The sequence below is a fragment of the Protopterus annectens genome, chromosome 10.part0 (genome assembly GCF_019279795.1).
Source record: "Protopterus annectens isolate FY-2018-M chromosome 10.part0, PAN1.0, whole genome shotgun sequence".
Taxonomy (NCBI): domain Eukaryota; kingdom Metazoa; phylum Chordata; order Ceratodontiformes; family Protopteridae; genus Protopterus; species Protopterus annectens.
The window spans coordinates 1,626,726,465-1,626,749,760 of NC_056744.1; the positions used below are offsets into that span (position 1 = coordinate 1,626,726,465).

Below are 23,296 nucleotides of genomic sequence, written 5' to 3' on the forward strand. Positions count from 1 at the left end.
GGAGTACTAATGAAGGACATTTTAATGTGTTCCAGAAAGTCACAGACACATATCCAGGCATGCCAGCAAAATGCTAAGCCGGTGCCCTTTGCTCACAAAGTGCCATCGGCCATGTTGGAAATAAGGCACATGGACATGTTTGAAAGAGATTGGAGGGTAGACAGGTATGCATCCACTGACTTTGTCTTTTCCAGATAAGGACGTCAAGAGGGACTTGGAGATCTCCTTCATCAAGTCCTTCTCAAAGCATGTCACACGAGTCAGATAGTTCAGTGCCTTGATTACAATGGTAGCTGAAGCATACCTTCTTTCCAAATCTGTCCAACATATTGAACTCCCTGTTAGGAGGATGGATAGTAGAGTTCTCATCTACAAGTTTCTCTTGATGGCTGCTGCTACCACCACGGAATACACAGATGGACACTTGCTCCAGATGGGCTTGTACTTTGGGGAAATTAAGATTTTACTGGGATTATGGGAAACTGGTTCAACCATGTCTGGTTCCTTCTAAGCCCACCTCGAAACCAAGTCAACCAGTTTACTGGTGGAAGAAAACACCCAAGTAGAAGACAGGCCAAATGTCAAAAGGTTCGAGGAATAGTGATTCCTGCTAGCACAGGGTGTCAGTGGACCATCCCCCCTTCTACCTGAACTCTAATTCAAAGGAGATATTTTCAAGGGGGGTCTGGAGGACGCCTCTCCCTTACTAAAATCATTATCCTCAGTGAGAGACTCTGAGTCCAAGTGTCTCTTTTCGACAAATTTATTTGATGTACTTCCCAAGCAGGATGCTCCATAGAGGATGGGGAGTCCACAGCAGGAACTGTCTCAAGACCTTGAATGGCTGGCTGTCCCAAAGTGGCAGGAACAGAAGGCAAAGGACAAAAAGAAGCCACTGGAGAAAAGGATATTTCCAAGTGGGGTTAAGATTTCTTCTCTCTAGACAGAGAGGATTCTCTTGAAGTTCTCCAAGGCCAAAGGTGAAACAGCTCCTGAAGCAGCTTCATAGGTTCCAATGAAACTGGCAAAGGTAAGCTCCAAGAACCAATTTGGCTCAGCTCTGGAGAGGAGATGTCCAGGGCCAAAGCATCAGAAGGAAGGGATGGATCCTAAAGTTTCAGAGTATATCCCAATCCCCCAGAGTTGGAACTGACCTGTTGGCTCTGGACTACTGAGATCCAAAGCACAGTTGAACAAGTCACAGAAATAGGTGGAGTTGAAGAAAAGTACAGTTGTGTACACTTCCATAAATGTATATGTCCAAGTGTATTCACTGTTACAGTCATTACATTTGGGTTATCCCTGCCAAGGTAGCCCTCAGCCAGCCTGAATACTAGAGGCTTAGTATTTCTGTGTCAGTTGCTGTTGCTGTTGCTAGAGGACTGACGTAAAGTCATCAGTAGTATAAAGTAAGGCAGCCAACACCATTACATCAGTTTTTCTTGCCCTAACCTGTCAGGAGCCCCCAAAGTAGGAGGCCAAGTTCTGGTGGAAGAACCCCACCAGTGGAAAAAAAAAATACCAATATGTCCCTTGTAAGGAAGGCAAGAGAATAAAGGGGGATGGAGGGAAGGAATCCAGGACTGCAACAGTGAATACACTCAAACATCTACATTTACGATAAGTGCACACAACTGTACTATGTTCTTCGTGTTTCACTGTTGCAGCCATCACATCTGGGTAGATTCCCAAAGCTGAGGAAATGGGTGGAGGCAGTCAAGGAAACTAGAGACTGGCTAGGATGCCCTGCAGGACTGCAGAGGCAAACCCCCCCCCCCCCGGATTTGGAGAAGAGAGGCAGGTGGTAATGACTGGTAAAAGTGTGAACAGATATCCAGGTGGCAGCCTCCAGGATGTCCCTGGTGGAGACTCCTCTTAGGAAAGCTGCAGAGGTGGAGGTTGCTCTGGTGGAATGTGTCCTGACCCCCCTGGGGGAAGGCTTTCCATGCTGTTTGTATCAGAAATGGACGCAATGTGCTATCCATTTGGAAATGGTTTGCTTGGAGATGGCTTAGCCTTCTGCCCCTGTAGCAGAGCTAACTAGCAATTGATAAGACAACTTGAAGGATTTAGTCCTGTCCAGATAGAATCTGAGCTGTCTGCGCACATCTAGAGAGTGAAGAATTCTTTTCCCCTAGTTCTGGGGATTAGGAAAGAAGGTGGGCAGATGAATGGATTTGTTCAGAGCCACACTGAACACCACCTTGGTCATGAAGGATGGGTTAGTTCTGAGGGATACCCTGTCTGCATGGAAGATGATGACGGGTTCCACAGCCATGAGTGCTTGCAGCTCAATGACTCTTCTGGCTGAAGTGATGGCCAGAAGTAAAGCTGTCTTCCAGGAGGGAAATTTTAGCTCTGCAGAAGAAGCTGGTTCGAAAGGGGACAGGGTGAACTTTTCCAAAACAAAGCTAAGGTCCCCAGCTGGTGCCCTTCTGGGGGGGCCTCAAGTTGTTAGCCCTTCTGAGGAACAGTTTGATCAAAGGGTATGAGAAAAAGGGCTGCTCAGTGGAAAAATTAGCAGAAATGGCAGAGGCATGAATTTTTATAGAGGAGACAGAGACACCACTGTGTAGTAGGTCAGCTAAGAAATCCAGGATGAGAGGGATGGACGGTTGTGCCATATTGGCTCCCTTAGCCTGGATCCAGGTGCAGAACCTTTTCTATTTATCTGCATAAGACTTTCTGGTGCTAGGACGTCTGGCCTCATGGAGAACATCCAGAACCTGTTTTACTGAGGATGGCAGATTGGTTTGGGGTTAGGGAATAAGCCAAGATGCCAAATTGAGTGTCTGCAATTTGGGAAGCATGAATTCCCCTTCCCACTGGGTTAGGTGGTTTGGAATCTGAGGAAGATGCCATGGAGGCAGCGCGGATAGGCTGTGCAACAAGGGGTACCAGTGTTGTCAGGGCCAGTCTGGAGCTATAAGAATAGTCCTTGTTTTTTCCTCCCTTATTTTGACCAGTACCCTGGGGGTGAGAAGTAGGGGAGGAAAGGCTTAAAACGGTAGATTGACCCAGGGGAATGACAGGGCATCCACTTTCCAAGCCATGCAGTGATGCTCCCTGGTGCAGAATTTTCCGAGCTAATGGTTGGTGTGGGAGGCAAAGAGGTCGACCTTCGGGGTTCCCCATTTCTGAGTTATTAGGGTGAATGTACTTCTGTCGAGTTGCCACTTGTGTGGGTCCAGAAGGTTTTTGCTTAACTGGTCTGCCAGAGAGTTGAGAGAGCCTGGGAGGGATTGTGCTAACAGGTGTAGTTGCATGGACGAGGCTTTTTGAGTGATGTGCAGAGAGATTTCCTGAGGGTTCCACTGGCCCTGTAGGCACCTGCCGTCCCGGTGTGCACCCCAAGCATAGTCTGATGCATCTGTGGTGAGGGTCTGGGTGGCGGGGGTGGGGAGAAGGGCAGTCCCTTGTTGTGGGAGCATGCTGTTGCCTACCAAAGAAATTCCTTTCTGAGGCAAGGAATTATAGGTAGAAGAGTTCCCAGGTCATGAGTGTGTTGACACCAAAGGCTCTTTAGGTGCCACTGAAGTTTCCTTATATGCAGTCTGCCACATGGAATGAGTGGTATTCAAGATGACATGAACCCTAGAGCTTGCAGGATCTTCCTTGCAGATAGCTGGGGCCTGGTGGCTAGTTGAGAGAAGTAGGCTGTCAGGAAAATTTGTTTCTCTGGTGTAAGGAATGCCATCTGGGATGCTGTGTCCAGCCTTGCCCCCCCTGGAAGATTATTCTTTGGGTGGGCAACTGTTTGGATTTCTTTTCGTTGACTGTATACCCTAGGGAGGTTAGTAGGTCTTTACAAAGAAAGGCCAGGTGCAGCTTTTCCTGGCTGTCTGCCTGAATAAGGCAGTCATCTAAGTATGGGTAAATTTGAATATTTCTTTGTCTGCAAAAGCCAATGGCCGGAGCCACACATTTTGTGAAAACTCTGGGAGCAGTAGATAAGCCAAAGGGAAACGCAGACAATTGAAAGTGTTGAGCTCCTGCCCTGAAGAGAAAATATTTCCTGCATGGATTACCTGATAGGAACGTGGAGATAGGCCTCTTTTAGATCTAGGGTGACAAGCCAAACATCCTTGGAGAGCATGGGTAGCAGCTGCTGGAGGGTGAGTAATTTGAATTTTGGGATGACCAGGAAGGTGTTTATAATGGAAAGATTGAGGATAGGGAGCCAGGTAAACCTCTTTTCTTGGCACCAGAAAACGTCTGGAGTAGAAGCCTTGGCCTATCTGTTCTGCAGGAACGTGCTCTACTGCTCTCATAGAGAGCAGGGAAAGGACTTGCTTTTGAGCCTCTGCCCACTGATTTGGTGGTAGATCTGGAAACCCTTTTGGAGTTGGAAGAGTATGGAAGAAAAATTTGTATCCCTGAGACACAATGTTCAGAACCCATTGGTCCTTGGTTATGGTGGCCCAGGTACTTGAATGAAATGAGAGTTATCCTCCTAGGGGTTAGTGAAGGTGGGCGGGGGGGAGTCATTGTGAGTTCTTACCATAAGGGGGTGGCTTAGAAAGTACAGTTGTGTAAACTTTCCATAAATGTAGATGTTCGAGTGTATTCACTGTTGCAGTCATCACACTTGGGTTATCTGCCTGCAGGTAGCCCTCAGTCATCCCGAAGACCACTGTCTCAGATGCTGTCGCTCCAAGACTGATGTCAGGTCGTCAGGGATATAAAAACAAGCAGCCAATGCCATTACATCAGTTTTTCTTGCCCCAAATGTCAGGAGTCCCCCAAATAGGGAGCTAAGTTATAGCAGGGAAAACACCACTAGTAAAAAGTAAATGCCAATACCCCAGAAGGGGTGAGTAATAGACAGAGAGGATAGAGAGAGATTGAGAAAACCAGGGGGCTGGAGGGAGGGAAACCAAGACTCAAATGGTGAATACACTCCAACACCTACATTTACGGTAAGTGCACACAACTGTACAATGTTCTTCGTGTTTCACTGTTGCAGTCATCACACTTGGGTGGATTCCCAAAGCTGAAGAAGGGTGGAGGCAGTCAAGAAGAGTTAGTGCTGGCTAGTATGCCTTGCAGGACTGCTGTAGCAAAACCTGCCCTAGATTTGGAAGAGATAGGCAGGTGATAATGCTTGGTGAAGGTGTGTACAGAACTCCAGGTAGCAGCTTCCAGGATGTCCCTGGTAGGGACTCCCCTGAGAAATGCTGTAGAGATAGATGTTGCCCTAGTGGAATATGTTCTGACCCCCTGAGGGGTTTGTTTCCCATGGTGCTTGTAGCAGAAATGGACAGTGTGCTATCCATTTGGAAATTGTTTGTTTTGAAATGGCCTTGCCCTCTGCCCCTGTTACAAAGCTGAATAGTAACTGCTCCGATTTTCTGAAGGGCTTAGTCCTATCAAGGTAGAATCCGAGCTGTCTGTGCACGTCCAATGAGTGCAGGATACTTTCCCCTTTATTTTGAGGATTAGGGAAGAAGGTTGGCAAATGGATGGATCGGTTGAGTGCCACAATGGACACCACTTTAGGCATAAAGGAAGGGTTAGTCCTGAGGGAAACGCTGTCAGCATGGAAAATAATGAAGGGTTCCACAGCCATCAGTGCTAGTAGCTCAGACAGTCTTCTTGCTGAAGTGATGGCTAGAAGCAAGGCTGTTTTCCAAGAGAGGAATTTTAACTCTGCTGATGCAGCAGGTTCAAAGGGGGGGGGGTGAGCTTTTCCAGTACAAAGTTAAGGTCCCAAACAGGGGTGGGTGCTCTCCTTGGTGGCCTTAAGTTGTTTGCCCCTCTCAGGAACTATTTCATAAGAGGGTGCGAGAAGAGAGGTGGCTCAATTTTGTAATGAGCAGAAATGGCAGAGGCATGTATCTTAATGGAGGAGGACAGGCACTGGTGGAGTACATCTGCTAAGTAATTCAGGATTAGAGGCAGGGAGGGCAGTGCTGTGTCCTCTCCTTTAAATTGAATCCATGAGCAGAACCTTTTCCACTTATCAGGATTTTCTTGTACTGGGTCTTCTGGCTTCAAGAATGACATCCAGCACCGGCTTGCTGGGGGAGAATTCAAGGAATAAGCCAGGTTGCAAGACTTAGGGCTTGCAGTTGCGGATGCAAAATTTGTCCCTCCTGTTGAGAGAGCAGGGTTGGGTTCTGGTGTAGGTGCCAGGGTGGCACCGGTATCAGGCTGCGCAGGAGTGGGTACCAGTGCTGGTGTGGCCAGTGCGGAGCAATCAGAATTATCCTTGGGCTGCCTTGTTGTATCTTGAGTAATACTCTTGAGAGAAGGGGCAGAGGGGGAAAGGCATAGATTGAGAGATGTATGCACTGAAAAGGTAGGGAATCCACTTTCCAGGCCCTGCTGTGAGGATTCCTGGTGCAGAATTTGCTGAGCTGGTGGTTGTAGGGGGAGGCAAAGAGATCCACCTCTGGGGTCCCCCATTTCTGAATCAGAAGGTTGATGGTGCTGGGCTGCAATTGCCCTCGTGTGGGTCTAAAAGATTTCTGCTTAAGTCGTCTGCCAGTGAGTTTTGTTTTCCTGGCAGGAATTGGGCTCGCAGACAGACTTGAATGTCCAAGGCTGTGTTCCACAGAGCCATGGCTAACCTGCAGAGTGAGCATGAATGGGTTTCCCCATGCTTGTTGATGTACCACATAACTGTGGTGTTGTCGGTTTTTATTAGCAGATGTCCTGGAAAGAGTAGGGATCTGAAAGCTGTCAGGGCATTCTGTACAGCTAGCATCTCTTTTTGGTTGATGTGCAGATGAATTTGACTTGGGCTCCAGTGGCCCTGAATACATTTGCCGTCCATGTGTACCCCCCAGGCATAGTCTGATGCGTCTGTGGTTAAGGTCTGGGCAGCGTAGGTTTGAGTACATTGCAGTCCCTTGTTGTGGTTGTATGCTTTTGCCCACCAAAGGAAATCTGTCCTTAGACAGGGTATGATAAGAATGACTGTTTCCAGGTCCCGAGAATGTTGGCACCAAAGACTTTTTAAGTACCAATGAATGGAATTAGCAGTATACATGAGGCCATGAACCCCAGGGCTTGCAGTATTTTTCTTGCAGATAGCTGGGTTCTGGTGGCTATTTGTTTGAAGTAGTCTGTCAGACAGACTTGTTTTTCTGAAGTGAGGAATGCCATCTGGGAAGTTGTGTCCAAGCTTGCTCCCAGGAATACAATCTTTTGACTGGGTACCAGTTTTGATTTCTTTTCGTTGACAGTGTACCCCAAGGAAGTGAAGGTTTTTCACAAATGTCAGGTGCTGCAGCAGCAATTGCTGACTGTCCACCTGAATCAGGCAGTCGTCCAAGTACAGGTAAATTTTGATATTTCTCTGCCTGCAGTATGCAATTGCTGGAGCCAGGCATTTTGTGAATACTCTGGGCGCAGTAGATAAGCCAAAGGGAAGCGCAGAGAACTGATAATGCATAGATCCTGCCCTGAAATGTAGATACTTCCTGCATGACTCCCTTATGGGGATGTGCAGATAGGCTTCTTTTAAGTCTAGGGTGACTAACCAGGTATCCTTGGCTAGCATAGGAAGAAGCTATTGCAGGGTAAGCATTCTGAATTTTGGTACCACCAGGAAGGTGTTGAGAATTGAAAGAACCAGGATTGGGCCCAAGAGCCCCCTTTCCTAGGTATCAGGAAGAGTCTGGAGTAGAATCCTTGACCCCTCTGTTCTACTGGAACAGGCTGGATATCTTTGATATTGAGCAGGGAAAGTACTTGGTTTTGAGCCTCTGCCCACTGGATTGGAGGAACGTCTGGAAACCCGCTTGGGGTTGGCAGTGAATGGCAATAAAGTTTGTACCTCTAGGATACAATGTTGAGGACCCACTGGTCCTGAGTGATGGACATCCAGTTTTTAGCATGAAGGGCAAGTTTTCCTCCAAGGGGAACAAGCAACTGGGCAGGGCTGGGGAGTGGAATAAAGAAGTCTTTCCATAAGGAGGTGTCTTACAACTCCCTGCTTAAGGGGTAAGGGGCACTCCATTGCTTAGATCTCTGCAAACCCTGAGACTGTAGTGTGGGTGGTCTGTTTCCCCTGGGTCTGGTTTTAGAAGGCCTGGAGGGGGCTGGAAAGGACCAGTGTTTGGAAGAGCAATGCCTACTGAATCTAGGCGGTTGCACTTCTAAGAATTCTTTAACAGTCTGCATAGATTTATCTTTTTTTTCCATCTTTTTAAGAACCTCTTCTGCTTTGGTGCCAAACAAACCATCCTTATTCAAAGGAGCGTTTAGTAACTTTGAACCGACATGGTCTGGCAAGGTCTGCTCCTTCAGCCAAGCATGTCTTCTCAGTACAGAGCCAGTGACTGCTGCCCGGCAAAATGCTTCTAGGGCTTAAAAGCCACACTGCAAAGTATGCTTGTTGACTTGGCTTGCAGTATGCATAAGCTCCTGCAATTCTTTATTTTCTGTACAGTCTGTAAAGATTGCCACTTTTTGTTTAATAAGTTCCGTAATATGTTGCTGGTACTTCAGCATGTGAAACTGACAATTCAATGCCCTAACAGCAAGGGCTGCAGAGGTATATACCTTCTTACCCCATCTGAGCAAAGGTCTAGAATCCCTGTCCGAAGGGGTGGGATTCTTGGCTGTAGTAGCCTTGATACCTTTAGGCCCCTGGGAAATGATCTCTGGTTCAGCAGTAGGATTCTTGAAAAGAAATTTATGAGTGTCAGGTACTCTCTGTAGTACCTGTTTGGTTTCCTAGGGGCAGGAGGTAAAGTGTCAGGAGTAAGACTGGATTCTACATCATCATCATCCACAACATCCAGGACAGGGGATATTGCTAAAGGCCTGTGCTGAGGCAACTCAAGAAATTCTGAAGTCTCTTTTTGGACTGAGGACAGTCTTGGCATTCCCAGTGGAATTGCTCTCTTAAGGTATTTAAGATTTCACCAAAAGAAAAATCCTCTGGAGAGGAGGCAGAGGGAATGGATTCCTCTGCATCTGAATCCTCATAAGCAGATAAGGGCATGTCTTCATAATTAGAATTCTCAGAGTCATCAGACTCCTGGTCTGTAGAAGCTGAAGGGGACTGAACTCTGTCTCTTAGCAGGGAAAGGCAGACTTCCCCTAATCAGCGTAATAAGGTCTTCGGCCATTCTAAGCATTTGTTTTTGTGGCACAGGAGCAGGTGCATACACTTTGATCATCGGTTCTCTATGAGTAGTGTGTACTCTGGGCCTAAGAGACTCGGTAGTTTTGGTTAAAAAAGTCTTTGGTTTGAGTGAAGAATGGCCTCAGAAGCTGGTGCCTGCACAGCAGCTCGGGACCCTTCCAAAGTACAGACATCCACAGGCTCCACAGTCGAAGAAGAGTCTTGCGGCATACTGGACTCCGAATGGGTCTTGGTAGAGGACTGCAAATCCAGTGAAGCAGGCATCAGGGGCTGCGAAGACACCTCATTGAGTACTGGCGGACTGGCGACTAGCTTAATGGAAGCATTAGTGGCAGTTTTGGACCTATGCAGTCCGTCTCTGTCTTTATCCTTATGTTTTTTTCAGAATATCGGTAGTCGGATGGCTTACCGAAGCCATTTCAGAATACGGAGATCGAGAGCGAAAAAATTTAGCGACAGAGAGAGCCCGACAACGAATGGTTCAGGCGTTAAACAAGGCACAAAACTGACAGCAAGGGACGTCATGGTCTGGGCCTAAACAGGTAACGCAGTAAGAATGAAAATCTCTGCGAGTTATTTGCTTTCCACAGGCAAGTTGTTAACTTTTTCTGACATCGGTTAGAGCAAGTAAAAAGGATCCCCAACGGGGTTACTTAGCTTCAGAAGACTTCAGGATTATTCAATTCGTAAATGAAAATTCAGGTAGCAGCCGACCAGCACTTGCGAACTACTTCTGCTTCGGGTTCCTCGTCAAGAAAGACTGATGTAATGGCGTCGGTCTGTCCAGTGCTCGGGAATACCTGTCTGAAGGGGTGGGATTCTTAGCAGAGGTTGCTTTAATCCCTTTTGGGCCTTGAGAAATGACCTCAGGGTCAACTGCTGGATTTTTAGAAAGATATTTGTGAGAGTCAGGGACTCTATAGTACCTGTCTGTTTTTCTAGGAGCAGGAAGGTAGGGCATCAGGATTCAAGGAAAACATCATACACAACATCCAGGACTGGGGGGATGGCCAAGGGTCTGTGTTGTGGAATATCCAGGAATTTCCTGAGTCTGTTTTTAGACTGAGGGTAGTCCTGACTCTCCTACTGGAAATGCTCCCTTAAAGTATGCAGGGTTTCCCCAAAGGAAAAATCCTCTGGGGAGAGGCTGAAGAAATGGAGTGCTCTGCATCAGAATTCTCATAAGTGGAGAGGGATTGCATGTTTTCATAGTCAGATGCATCAGATTCACCTGACTCTTGCTCAGACAGAACTATAGGGGACAGATCTCTGCCTTTTTGAGGGGGTAGCTTGGCTTCCCCTGATTAGCATGATAAGGTCCTTCTGCCATTTTAACCATTTGAAATTGAGGCAAGACAGCAGGGACCTGAGAGTGGGTCGGCAGTTTCTTGGATGTGGTTCAAACCCTGGGCCTAAGAAACTCGGTCATTTTTGAAAGAAAGGTAGTCACGAAAGAAGACGTCAGTTTGTGTCGAGATTCGGTAGTGCGAAGGACTTCCTCGGAATCCGGTGCCTGCTCAGCGGCTCTGGACCCATCCAAGGTAGAGACTACCGCAGGATCCTTAGTTGGAGAAGAGTTTTGTGGCATACCAGACTCCAAAAGGGTCTCGGTAGCAGCCTATGAATTAAAAGAAGCGGGCATCGGGGGCTGAGAAAGCGCCTCACTGAGTACCAGAGGACTGATGACTAGCTTAACAGAAGCGTCGTCCGTAGGTTTGGACCTGTGCAGTCTGTCTCTGACTTTATCTTTACGTTTTTTTCAGAAGATCTGCTGTCATATGGCTTACTGAAGCCATATCGGAATTTGAAGACTATAAACGAAAATATCTGCCTAAAATAAGGGCTAATTCTGGCGTTGAATCAAGCACAGAAGCGACAACGGGGGACATCATCGTCTGGGCCTAAACAAGTGATGCAGTAAGAGTGGAAGTTTCGGTATGGTATTTGCTTTCCACAGGCAAGACAATTGTTAACTTTTTCTGACATTGGTTAGTGCAAGAGAAAAGGATCCCCAATGGGGTACTTAACTTTAGAAGACTTCAACTTCAATTCGGAGACAAAAACTCAGGTAGTGGCCAACCGGCACTCGTGCGAACTGCTTCTGCTTCAGGCTCCACAGCAAGAAAGACTGATGTAATGGCGTTGGCTGCCTTACTTTATACTACTGACTACCTGATGTCAGTCCTCTAGTGACAGCAACAGACGCAGAAATACTAAGCCTCTGGTATTCGGGTCAGCCGACAGCTACCCTGGCAGGGATAACAAATGTGATGACTGCAACAGTGAAACACGAAGAACATCCTAGTCTTTCAGAATCAACAGACAGTCCCCAGTACACACTTGGATCCAAAGGTCAGATCACATAAGAACTCTCAATCGTGGAACAAGTGACAGCTTCCAAACCCTTGACAGTGATCAGTGCCGGGAGGACCACTGACTGGATCTGAGTTGTCAGGAAGTTAATCATACTGTCCACATCTGCTTCGGAAGGCTCCTGGTTGACTGCATTGACCGTAAATAGGAGGCTAGGGAAAGAAGCCTAGAAATCCTTTAAAAAGATTTCTTCTGTAAGACAGGAGATCACAGCCTGGGACTAATGGGTTCTAGATAGAACCTGGGTTGAAAAAAAGGAGGGGTAGGAGTCCTAATTGAATAAGAAGGTGAAGATAAATCTGAAGACTTAGACACCTTTGGAGCCAGGCCTGATGGACCTGCTGGATCAGAAGAGCGCTTCCTAGACGCTCTCTCTCCCTAAGCTTGTCTGCACACTTTTCCCACTCTCCTTGTCCATTTCTTTATCTTTACACTTCTCCCCCTTGCCCCATTGCCAAGGCTTCTTGCTGAAGGGGGAAGATAACAGCTGAGAGGAGTTACCTCCTCCCACAGAGGCAGGGGGAAGCCCCTTCAAGGCAAGTTTTGTCTGTCTATCAAACAGCGTTGTCCCCAAAAGCAGAGTAAGTACAGCAGTCCTCTTCAAAGTGTGTGGCTCCCATACAGCACACACACACAGTGTGTAGCTTGGGGAGGGATCTTATCTCCACAGATCATCTACTTTTTAAATCTGGATGCCTTGTCTATCATCCTGTAAAAAATAAAGTCACCAAATTCCAAGAACCATCAAGAACACTAAGTGTAAAAAGCCCAACACAGACTATACCAAAAAAAGTTGGTTACAAAGTACTAGACAAACATCACCAAATATAATAGAAAATCCATACAACTGTAATAACAAATTCCAGTCCTAACAGGAGAATGGTGGAGAAAAGTGAGGGAAACTTTTTTTTGGTACTGTGGAAGGGACAGAAAAATAATATCGCAAAAGGTAAAAGAAGCAGAAAAAGCTATCCAAGAAAAAAACACCTAAGATACTGTCAGGAACATCACACTTATCTGAAAACCACTGAGCCCAGGAGATCTGTATTTGTACCATTTGTTCGGCAAATGAGATCTGAGGTATTTTAGTGATGGAGGGGATTATGGATAAGGGGAGGAGATAAGCCTTGGATTAAGAAGTCTGACTGTGGCAGACCCATTAGTTGACGACGAATGAAGAGGTCATATCAGATATTAAGTTTATTTGTAGTACTTATTGCCTCTGAGCCTTAGTCAATCAGTCCACTCACCTAGTTACCAAATAGTAAACAAACACTTACCTACACCTAGCTGTGACTATGCAAGTCATGTTATGGAAGTAAAAAAAGTCAGAAGTAAAGCAGTGGACTTACAAAAGGAGAGAAAATGAGACAAACAGACTAAAGCAAACCAAGAAGGAAAAGTGGTACATACTGCTTGAGTGGAGAGCATTTCGCTGATACTGTGGTCATACTGCTCAGCCAAAATGGCCAGTTTACGGGTCTGTTCATCCTTGAGCCGTTTCAGGATGGCCTTGTGTTCGCTCTTGGGGGTGGTCTCCAGCAGATGGTTACGCAGTGCCTTGTACTGCCGTGTCTGGATCTTGCATGTGTCCTGAAATTGCTTCTTAATTTGCATTTCTTTTGACTGTGAACAAAATAAGGAAGGCGAAACATTTTGGGGAGAGGAAGACAAATTGTGACAGCAAAGGAAGAAAAGACAGGTTAAAACAAAACAGGGATAACATCAGTGTTTGGGGAAAGAAATGGAGAAGGCAACAGGGAGACGCAGAAGAGGAAAAATTAAAAAAAAAAAAACAGCCCATTGTACATGGCAATAACAAAGGTAAGGAAACAGGGCAGAGAGTAAAAGTATAAAAAAACAATGTATGTGTGTGTGTGTGTGTGTGTGTGTGTGTGTGTGTGTGTGTGTGTATGTAAGAGTCCATGGAATTGTAAGGGAAGGTGCAGTCATCACCAGTGAAAAATACAAGACAATGTATTTAAAGAGATGATGGAATACAAAAACGATGAGCAGAAGCAGTGCAGTGATATAGTAGTGGTTTAAAGTGAACAAACAAATGTAATATTGATACAACAAATGAAACGATGAACAGCAAATAAGGAATGAAGTAGAGAGCATGTGGCAATGTATAATCAAGAAATAAAAGAAATGCAAGTGGCAAACATGATTGGATAACGAGTTTCAGGGATATTAGAGAACACAGAACACATATGAGGAAACCGCCGTGTTGTTAGTGATAAGCAGGAAAGGGAACAATGGGATCAGAAAAGTCAGGATTATGCACAAGAAAACAAAAGGAAGTCACAGTAAAAAGACACCAAGACAGCAAACAAAGAGAAAACATTGAGACAAAAACGAAAAAGAAAATTCAACAAACATAGTAGTAGTGGTAATGTTATTACAGCAATTAGAAAGACAAAAGACAGAACACAAAACGCAGGAAAAAAGAAAAAAAGAAAAAACAGAAATAGGTTTAGCATATACTATCAAGACATGCAATCAACAGTTTCAGAGTGATAAAAATCATACACATTCCTAAAAACAAACACATACACAAATCATCTTTTTTTAACAAAACAAGTTTAAAAAAGTGCAGTGATGTTGAAAACTTACCATAACTGTAGATATTCTAGTAGATCAATGTTGTAGTACTGATTCTTCAGACTTCTTCTCATGCACAACCCAGCAGCTGGCCTGAATAAAACAGTCTTTCCTCTTCCCTTCTCCCCCCAGCTAGCTGACACCCACAGACATCAGATGGCAAGAAATTAGAGGTTTAAGAGGTGTGCTGGCTGGCATCACCTTCACATCTTTCTTCTCCAGAATACTGGAGGCTGATGTCTGCAAACAGAGCATGATTTGCTCAACTGACCTACAATGACACACTGACACCTTGTCCTAGAGAAGCTGAAGTGGAGGGGAGAACGGGCAAGTGAACCCACCTCAACCCTGGGTAGGTAGGAAACAGGGAAAGGAGGCAATGCAAATGGCACTGCAACATTTATCTAACTAAACATCTACAGTTATAGTAAATTATCTACATAACTGTACTATGTTCATCGTAGTCAGTGTTGTAGTACTGATTCTGAAGACTTCCAAAGCAAGCTAGTGGGGTGGATGGGATCTGATCCCAAGTCCTGGAACTGGAAGCTTTGTAAGATAGCTGAAGCAAATCTGTCTTTAGCCCTAGGAATGGTTCCCAAATGTTACTGCTTGGTGATGGGAACACAGGACCAGGTGGCAGCCACCAAAATAGTCAGTGTAGGGGTTTCTTACAAAAAGACTGGTAGCAGATATGGCCCTGATGTAATGTGCTCTAACTTTAGTAAGGGCCTGTTTGCCACAATGAGAATAGCAGAAGTTAATACAGTTTGCAATCTACTTAGAGATGATCTGTTTGCCTACTGGTCTCTCTTGCTTACCCTCTCTGAAAGTGCCACCAACAGCTGATTTGCTTTGTTAGGAAATATGGTCCTATACAAGTAAAACCTTAGCTGCCTAAATAGCATAGGATCCCCCCCCATTTTATGACTCTGGGAAGAAAACTGGGAGATGAATAGCCTGGTTTAAGGACATCTCTTTCACCATCTTATGCCTGAAAGATAGGTTACTTCTAAATGTGACTGTCTTTAAGAAAGGCAAGGAAAACTTCTTTTGACATCAAGGCCTACAGCTCTTAATTCACCTAGCTCTCTATTTGTGGCAGCCAAAAGGAGGGGTGTTCTCCACTTAGCTAGGCATGACTTTCTGGTACTTGGTTTTCTAGCCTCTTTCAGAATACACGGCTCATCTTTTGAAAAGGATTGTCTGGATGGAATTAAAACCCAATCCTCCAATCTGTAAAGACCGAGTTTTCTCATACGGAGATGTATGACAGACACTTGTTCTGAGTTAATAAATCCACGAGGAGAAGGAGAGTCTAAGTTTGTCCCCTGCTCTTCATTAGGGGACTGGATAAAGCACAGCTGTGTACACTTACCATAAATTTAGATGTTCCAGTGTATTCAGTGTAGTAGTCTACAGTTGTGGAAAATTTTACCATAATAGCAGACATCATTCTTTTTACTGTTGTAGTGTACTACTGTATTATGAGAGTATAAAAGCTCAAAAGGAGAACTGGGAGGAGGAAGGCCCAGAAGAACCCTCAAAAAAAACATGCAGTATAGCTTTGGCAAAATCAGCACTTGCCCTAAATCAACACCTGATTTGTAATGCTTAGTAAAAGTATGGACAGAGGCCCAAGTAGCAACCTCAAGGATGGAATTAGTATCTAAGCGACAGTCCTGGTAAAATGAGGGTTTGCAGAAGCAGAAAGGCTTTTCTCATGAAAGGAGTAACAAAAAGAAACAGCCTTAGAGAATCATGAAGAAATGGCTTGCTTAAAAACAGCCAAACATAGATATCTACGATGAAAAGAAACAAGTTGCTCAGACTTGTGAATAGCCTTAGTCTTATCCAAACAACATTTGATCTGTCTATGCAAATCCAAGTTAAGAACCTTCTCACTGGTAGACTGTGGAGAAGGGAAAAAAGTGGGGCGAATTAATAGACTGATAACACGTCATTTCATTAACCACCTATGGCATTAAAGAAGGATTAGTAAAAAGAGACACCCTGTCCCTATGAACAACTGAAAAGGAGGAACAGCCATAAAGACCTGAAGCTCAGACACCTTCCTAGCTGAAGTAAGGACAAAAAGAACTGTCTTCCATGTACAATCCTGCAAGGAAGCTGAAGATGCCAACTCAAAAGCAGCCTGTGTTAATTTTTCCAAGAACAAAATTAAGGTCCCAAGGAGAAGGAACAGGCTTCCTGGGAGGTCTAATATGAAGGATGCCTTTAAGAAATTGTTTGACTTCAAACCTAGAGGCCAAAGCAGGCCTCAAGGGCAGACAAGCACAAATAGCTGAAAGATTAGCTTTAAACTGAACAGCAAGCCCAATCCAGCATGCAGCAATTCACACAAATAAGAGAGAACCAGAGGAACCTCCACAGAAAATGGATCCTGGTTATTAGCAAGGCACCTGATCGAAAATCTCTTCCATATGGACACACACAATTTCCTGACAGTAGGTTTCCTGGCCTCCTGCATGACCCGAAACATGTCTTTGGCAAAGGTGTCTAAAGAGGATCAAAACCCCATCACCCATAGTGTCAGCTGGAGTGGACAAGTGAGGATGGATGACAGACCTCTTGTCTTGTGTGAGTAGGTTTACCCTGTGAGGTAACTTGTGGTGACTGCCCTGGGCTAGATACAGAAGGGGGAATTGTGCAGTCGGACCCAAAAGAGAGTCACCAGTAATATTTTTGGTGAGCCCTGCTCTATTGTGAGGGGGACCCTCAGTATGAAAGGAAGGGGAAGGAAGACATAGAGAAACATGCCCTTCCAAGAAAAAGACAGGGCGTCAACCTTCCATGCTGAGACAGGAAGTTGTCTGTCCAGAGGGGAGACAAAAAGATCTACATGGGGAGTACCCCACTGGTGGACAATGTCCAAAAAAAACATCTCTGCGAAGCATCCACTCGTGAGTCTGTGTTATGAACCTGCTCAGAGAATCTGCCACAATGCTCAGTTCTGAAGGAATATAAACAGCTTAGAGAGTCACTTGATACTGGACAGCCACAATCCAAACTTCAAGAGCTAGTCTGCACAAAAGGTAGGAGTTTGTTCCCCCTTGCTTGCTGATGTACCACATCACTGTATTATTGTCTGTAAAGGTTTTGAGAAGCCCTGGAAGAAAAAACAGTATGGAAGACATGAAGACCAAGGAGGAGAGCTCTCATCTCCTTGATGTTGATATGGACCCTCCTCTGACGAATGGGCCAAAAACACTGAAACTTCAGAGGTCCGAAAGAAGCACCCCACCTAGTGTCTGAGGCATCCAAGAAGAGTTCCTGAGGGGACTGGGGGCTGAAAAGGAAGCCTGGGTTGAGTAACAGCTGACAAATCCATCACTGAAGCTCTAGTTTAAGACATGGAAGAGGAGGAACCACAAAGTCTAAAGGCTGAGAATGTTGAAGCCAGACTGACTAAGTTTCCTCACACGGAGTCTGTCTACAGGATGCAAAGGAACAATGGAAGCCATGTAACCCATAGCCCTTAGGAACCCCCTAACCATAACAGACATCAGAGGAAGAAATGACTGAAAAAATGCAATTAGAGACAGACGCCTAAGGTGGTGGCAGGGAAGCCAGCATAGAAAAATCTGGAGACTGCACCAGAGAAAAACATGAACCAGAGAAGGAGTCAGAAATAATTTCTGCAAATTTATTGTAAACCCTAGGCTTTGCAAGAGGCAAACAGCATGGCGGAAGTGCTGAATCACATTCTCTGTGGAGGAAGCTTGAATGAGCAGGTCGTCCAAATAAGGAAATATCTGAATCCCTCTCAGCCTGCAAAAAGCAATCATAGGAACAAGGCATTTGGTGAAGACCCTTGGGACAGAAGAAAGGCCAAAGGGCAAAGCACAGAACTGAATATGCAAGGAAGAGGCAGAAAATGCAAATATTTCCTGAAAAGGAGATGAATAAAGATGTGAAAATAGGCATCCTTGAGATCCAGACAAAATAGGAAAGCCCAATGTGTAAAAGGAAACAGTCTGAAGGGACACAGCATTAGAAAAGGAGGGATCTTCAGACAGGTGCTGGCCTGAGAAAAGTCCAGAATGGACCTCCAAGTGCCTTCTTTTCTGGTAAATAAAAACATTCTGGAATAAAACCACCTCCCCCTTTGAAGATCAGAATCTGCTTAGATGGCGCCTTGAGACAAAAGGCCATGAAGTAGCTCTGGAAAAAAGGACATCTGTTCCTAAGGAAGTTGAGGATTGTCTAGAAAGGGAGGAAGGCATTTTCATAACATGAAGTATCCCTGATAAATGACTGACATAACCCAAGAGTCCTGAGTGATCCTTAACCAACTGGAAAGAGACAAGTAGACAAAGAAACTTAACCTAGAATGGAAGGAAGAAGGTAGTTAAGACAGAACCTGGTTTGTCTGGAAAAGGAGGCTTCTGAGTGGTAAGAGTCTGAGCAGATTTAGCAGTAGGAGCCCATCCAGAACTCTCTATCTTTGGGGAGGAGGGCGAGATGGTCTATGGACAAAGGAGGGCGTAGACTGATAATTCCTCTGAAATTTAGGAACAGGGGAAAGAAATGTTGGAGGTGAAGCCAATAATAATGCTTCAACACAGAACCAAAGGCAGCAGCCCTAGAAGAAACATCAGCTGCATCATAACTACATTTAACAGAACACAAGCCACTTGAGAAGAAAAGTCCAATAGAGAGAGGGCCAAAACCTTCCCCTCAAAATTAGGAAGGTCAGGAAAAATTCAACAGGCCTGAGAAAGAGCAGCTATGACATACCTGCTCATATGGATCTGAGAATTAATAGCTCGGAAGGTCAGGGTAACAGCACTAGTATACCCTTTTTGCCCAGCTGTTCCACGGCCCTGCTGTCTTTGTCAGAAGGAAGCAAGTTAATAGAAGGCAATAATTTGGAAGGTTTGTCAGGAGAGAGAGAGAGAGAGAGACAACTAAGGAGTCAACAGAAGGACATTTGTAAAGAATTTTACAATCAGGCACCTTATAAGACATACCAACCTTTTTAGGGGATGGAAGCTGGGAATCAGGAGCCTGCAAAGCTGCTGAAAAACTGTCTAACAGGGCAGCTAGGACTGTAGGGACAGCAGAGAGCTTAGGGGACTCCATTTGGAGGACATCAGAAACCTGAGTACAGTCCCACTTGAAAAAAAACATTCCATCATATGAGAGATAGCATCCCCAAAAGAAAGTTCCTCAAAGGGAGGATCTGTACTAATGGAGTCTTCCTCCCCCTCCTCCTCAGAAATTCTTCATCCAGAGAATCCTGCTTCCTATGCCTCTTAAAAGAAGTAGATGAAAGGGGGGGGGTCAGGAACAGAAACTCCCTAGGGAGACTTCAAGGCCATGAGTCCATTAAACAACCCCTGTGTAAAATTCTGCTATTCACTGTGGGGATCATTAGAAATAGTGAAAATAAATTTTGTTTTATGCTTCTTTTTCAAAGGGATGTCTGCCTTAAAAACCCTTAAGGGGTTCAGACCCTTGCCGACAACTAATGTAGTGGGAATCTCCTCAAGAATTTGCAGAAAACCCCTCAGTCATATCAGCCCAAGTTCCCTTCAACATCCACAACGGATGTCTGCAGAGGCTCACAGGATATGCGAGAAAGCAGGATCTATGCTGGCCTCCAAAACGGTTGTGTCAAAGGAATTCGACGGAACAATCAGATGATCTTCTGGGCTATCACCAGCCTCAAGAGAGACGTCTAGGGAAGGCGGTACAGCAGCCAAATCCAAACTGACTTTTTTGGTCTTCTCAGCAGATGTCTGACCCTTGGCATGGGACAATTCCACCATCACACCCTGCACCAACAATTTAAGATGCTGGTTTTCCAGGTAGATAGACAAGGAGGAGAGACAACTAAGAAAAGTCTTGGGGACAAACACTTGAAAAATCGAGCACGGACTATGGTTATGAGAAGCACCAAAGCAAAACAAACACTGTTCATGACAGTCCTCATGGGGAATCTCTCCCCAACATTAACATTTTACCTTCCTGGATGATATATACACTCGCAACCTAAGAATAAAGAAGATACGAAAACCCCAATGGGGCACTTGTCTGAAAGTAGCTTGGTAACCAGCATAAATGAAGGAGTGGTCAGACTGGTGGCAAAGAGGTTCTTAGGTATGTACTCAGTATGTCACCTTTATCGCTATGTTGTGAGCGGGGAGCATAAGTGTGAAGTACAACATCCTTGAAAACCTAAGGCTTTGGTATATTTGCCGGACATGGGATTACCCTTGCAGTATTCTTTACTGAAGGGATTCCCTGCCAACAGTGATATGGAAGCACATTTGATGGGATTTCTTGTTGTGGCATCAGTTGTCTTGCCTGATTACCAGAGAATTTTCTCCTTCTCCTGAGGCTGGAGGACGCCCTGACTGACATCAAGACATCTGGGGACAAAGGGAGTCAGATAATTCCATAACCTCAGTGCTTTCTTGCTCCCAACAGACAGCCCATCTACTGGGTCCCTAAAGCCAGAGGCATCAGCGCAAACTCCAGAGAATGTAAAGAGGAGGAGGGAACAAGCTCAAGGTAGAGAGAATATCCACCCTAATCCAACAGGGCAAGAGGGGATGGAGATAGAGAAAGAATACTGCAACAGTGAATACACTTGAATATCTACATTTATGTTAAGTGTTACACAACTGTATTATGTTCGTGTTTCACTGTTGCAGTCATAACTGATGAGATGACTCCTAAAGCTGAAAGGAGAGCGGATGAAAAAAGTTATGGAGAGGAAAGGATGCCCTGCAAGACAGCAGTGGCAAACCCCACTCTGGACTTGCAGAAGGTTGGAAGGAAATTGCTAAAGTGTGTACCTTAACAGAGGAATAAGAACACACTTTGTCAAGAAGTTCTGATATGTAAAAATGGATTAGAGGCATCTGAAATTGAAGAGGGTTCTCTCTCTTTTGTCTACACCACACAATGAATCTCTTCCATTTAGCAGTATTAAGATTTTCTTGTACAAGGTCTCCCAGCTTCTTTTAGAATGTCCATGACCAGTCTGTCGAGAGCACCCCCCTCCAGGGGGGCAAGGTATCATCCAGGCTATCAATGTGAGAATGCTCAGGATGGGAAGTGTGATGGTGCTCTTGTTCAGTGTCAAATAGTTCACTTGTTCAGATAACACCTCATGGTTCTTTTCTGCTTAGGTCGAGAACTAGAGGATACCAGTGCTGCCTTGGCTAATTTAGGGCTATAAGAGTGACCCTTTTGCTCTTCTTCCCTTATCTTCAGCACTACCCAGGTGAACAAGGGTACTGGGGTATAGCATATAGGAACTGGTCTGCCCAAGGGAAGGACAAAGCATCTGTCTTCCAGGTTGAACTAGTTTTGGCCAAAGACCTCATACAATGGAACACCAAAGGTCTTGGAAGAGGAAGGATCAGGAGCTACCTCAGGTTAGCTTGAGCATTGGAAAATTCCTTATATTCCCATTTAATGGTATGTCTTCAATGGATAAAGTGTTTGCAGAATTTGAGTCAGTATACTTTTGAGAAGGAAGGTAATGTACATAAACAAGCTCACCTTAGTCTTCTGACTCCAAGAAGTCAATCTCCAAAGGGGAGGGGGGGGGGTCTGAGTGTGTCTACTTGTCCTTTCCCAGGTGAAGATCCTCAAACAGAATCCCTTTCCATAAAGTCCTGAGCCAGCCTGAATAAGTTCTGTGATGTGACCTGGGTTGAAGGGCCAGGGAATTCGGTCAGCTTAGGCTGGGGCAAACGTACTTATTTCTTGGGCTTGGGTGTTCTCAGTTTGGAATACATCTTTGGTTATGAACAGGAGGCTGTGACCTTAATCCAGTTCCTAGGCAGTTCTTCCCTTAATATCACCAAGGGCATATCACCCTCAAGTCTGTCACAAGGACTCTAGCATCCAAAGCCAAATACTGTACAGCGATCTTGGACTCAACAAACATTGGCTTGGTGTCAGACTGGGCTGAAATTATGGCAGCCTTCCATGGAATCATGCCAGAGGACTCTTCGCTAACAGGCATTGGACAAAAAGACTGGAAAGGCATCTAATCTGTAATAGCGATGAAAGGTTTTGGTGGGGAATCATACACTGTGGTGGTGTTGGGTTCCCTGACATACTTCTTTGAGCATTTATCTTTGGGCTTTTTTGGAATGCCAGCCTGGGAGCCAGTGGACACCATCATGTGCTAAGGCCCAGTCCAACTAGACTGTAGGTGCTGCTGGAGGTATTTGGCCCTCTGCTTAACAGTTTTATTACTAAACCTCACACAGAAAGGACAGTTAGGGATGTCATGCTGAGCAGAGGCCCAAGACAAAAAAGACCATAAGAGTGCAAAGCCTTGTGGGGTACTTGCTTCCCACAACAAATGCAAAAGCTGACTTTAAGCACCAACAAAACATATAACAGTACAGAAAGACAAGAAAGATCCTCAGCATTGGACTTATCTGTAGCAGAGGAGAAAAGACTCTGGTACATGGACAGGTCTGTGGCCTTTAGCATGGCAGGAAGTCCCAAGAATCCTGATCCCAAGCAAGAGCACATCATGTGCAACCAAAGGTAAAAAGAGTATCGGGGGAGCTAGCGAGTCAAGGGCATGTCAGCAGCTTAACATTTATTTAAACTGTAGTGTTTTTGTATTATTTTTAAAGACTGTAAAATTACTGTTCTTAAAATGTTTTGTAATACTTTAAAGTTTCTCTCCCCGGACCTCCACTGAAAATGGGCAACTACTCAGCCGGACTTTCCTGATAATCAAATGTCAACAAATTATCAGTATTACAATAATGGCTACAATGAACACACACATTCATTCAGACATACCATAATACTATAATGTGAAGTTGTTCTATTTCACCGTTCATTCTTACAGATGGGTTCGGAGCCGATCCTCGGCTCCGAGTCGGCCAACTACAAAGCTCGAGGTCTTCAGATAGCTCGAGGCCAAGTCCCTATCCCATGATGCATGTAGAGTTAGCCCAGATTTAGTTTGCCGCTGCAATAGATCTGAGGTTCTTACTAGCTCGGGCCACTAAAACCTAATTTTTTCAATATTTTTTCATTATATTGATATTTCATAATTAATAGTAGTTTTAGATAGTTATATAAGCTCTTACAGCTTTATTGTGTAATTCCCTTTCCCTTGGTGTGCTTTTCTTATATTACCAGTTGGCCTGTGTGTTTAATCAGTGACTTTTCTGTCACAGCTATTAATAGTTTACATTAGTGTGTGCT

At 45.0% G+C, this 23,296-nt stretch overlaps 1 protein-coding gene across 1 annotated transcript in view; it reads right to left on the reverse strand.

The window, feature by feature from the left end:
- Nucleotides 1-23,296, reverse strand: part of TAOK2 (TAO kinase 2) — a gene marked incomplete in the record, with an annotated part of 2,530,163 nt that overhangs the window by 426,147 nt on the left and 2,080,720 nt on the right. The window contains 1 exon segment of the mRNA XM_044086327.1: nt 12,887-13,099. Within this exon segment, the coding sequence (XP_043942262.1) occupies nt 12,887-13,099 (213 nt within the window).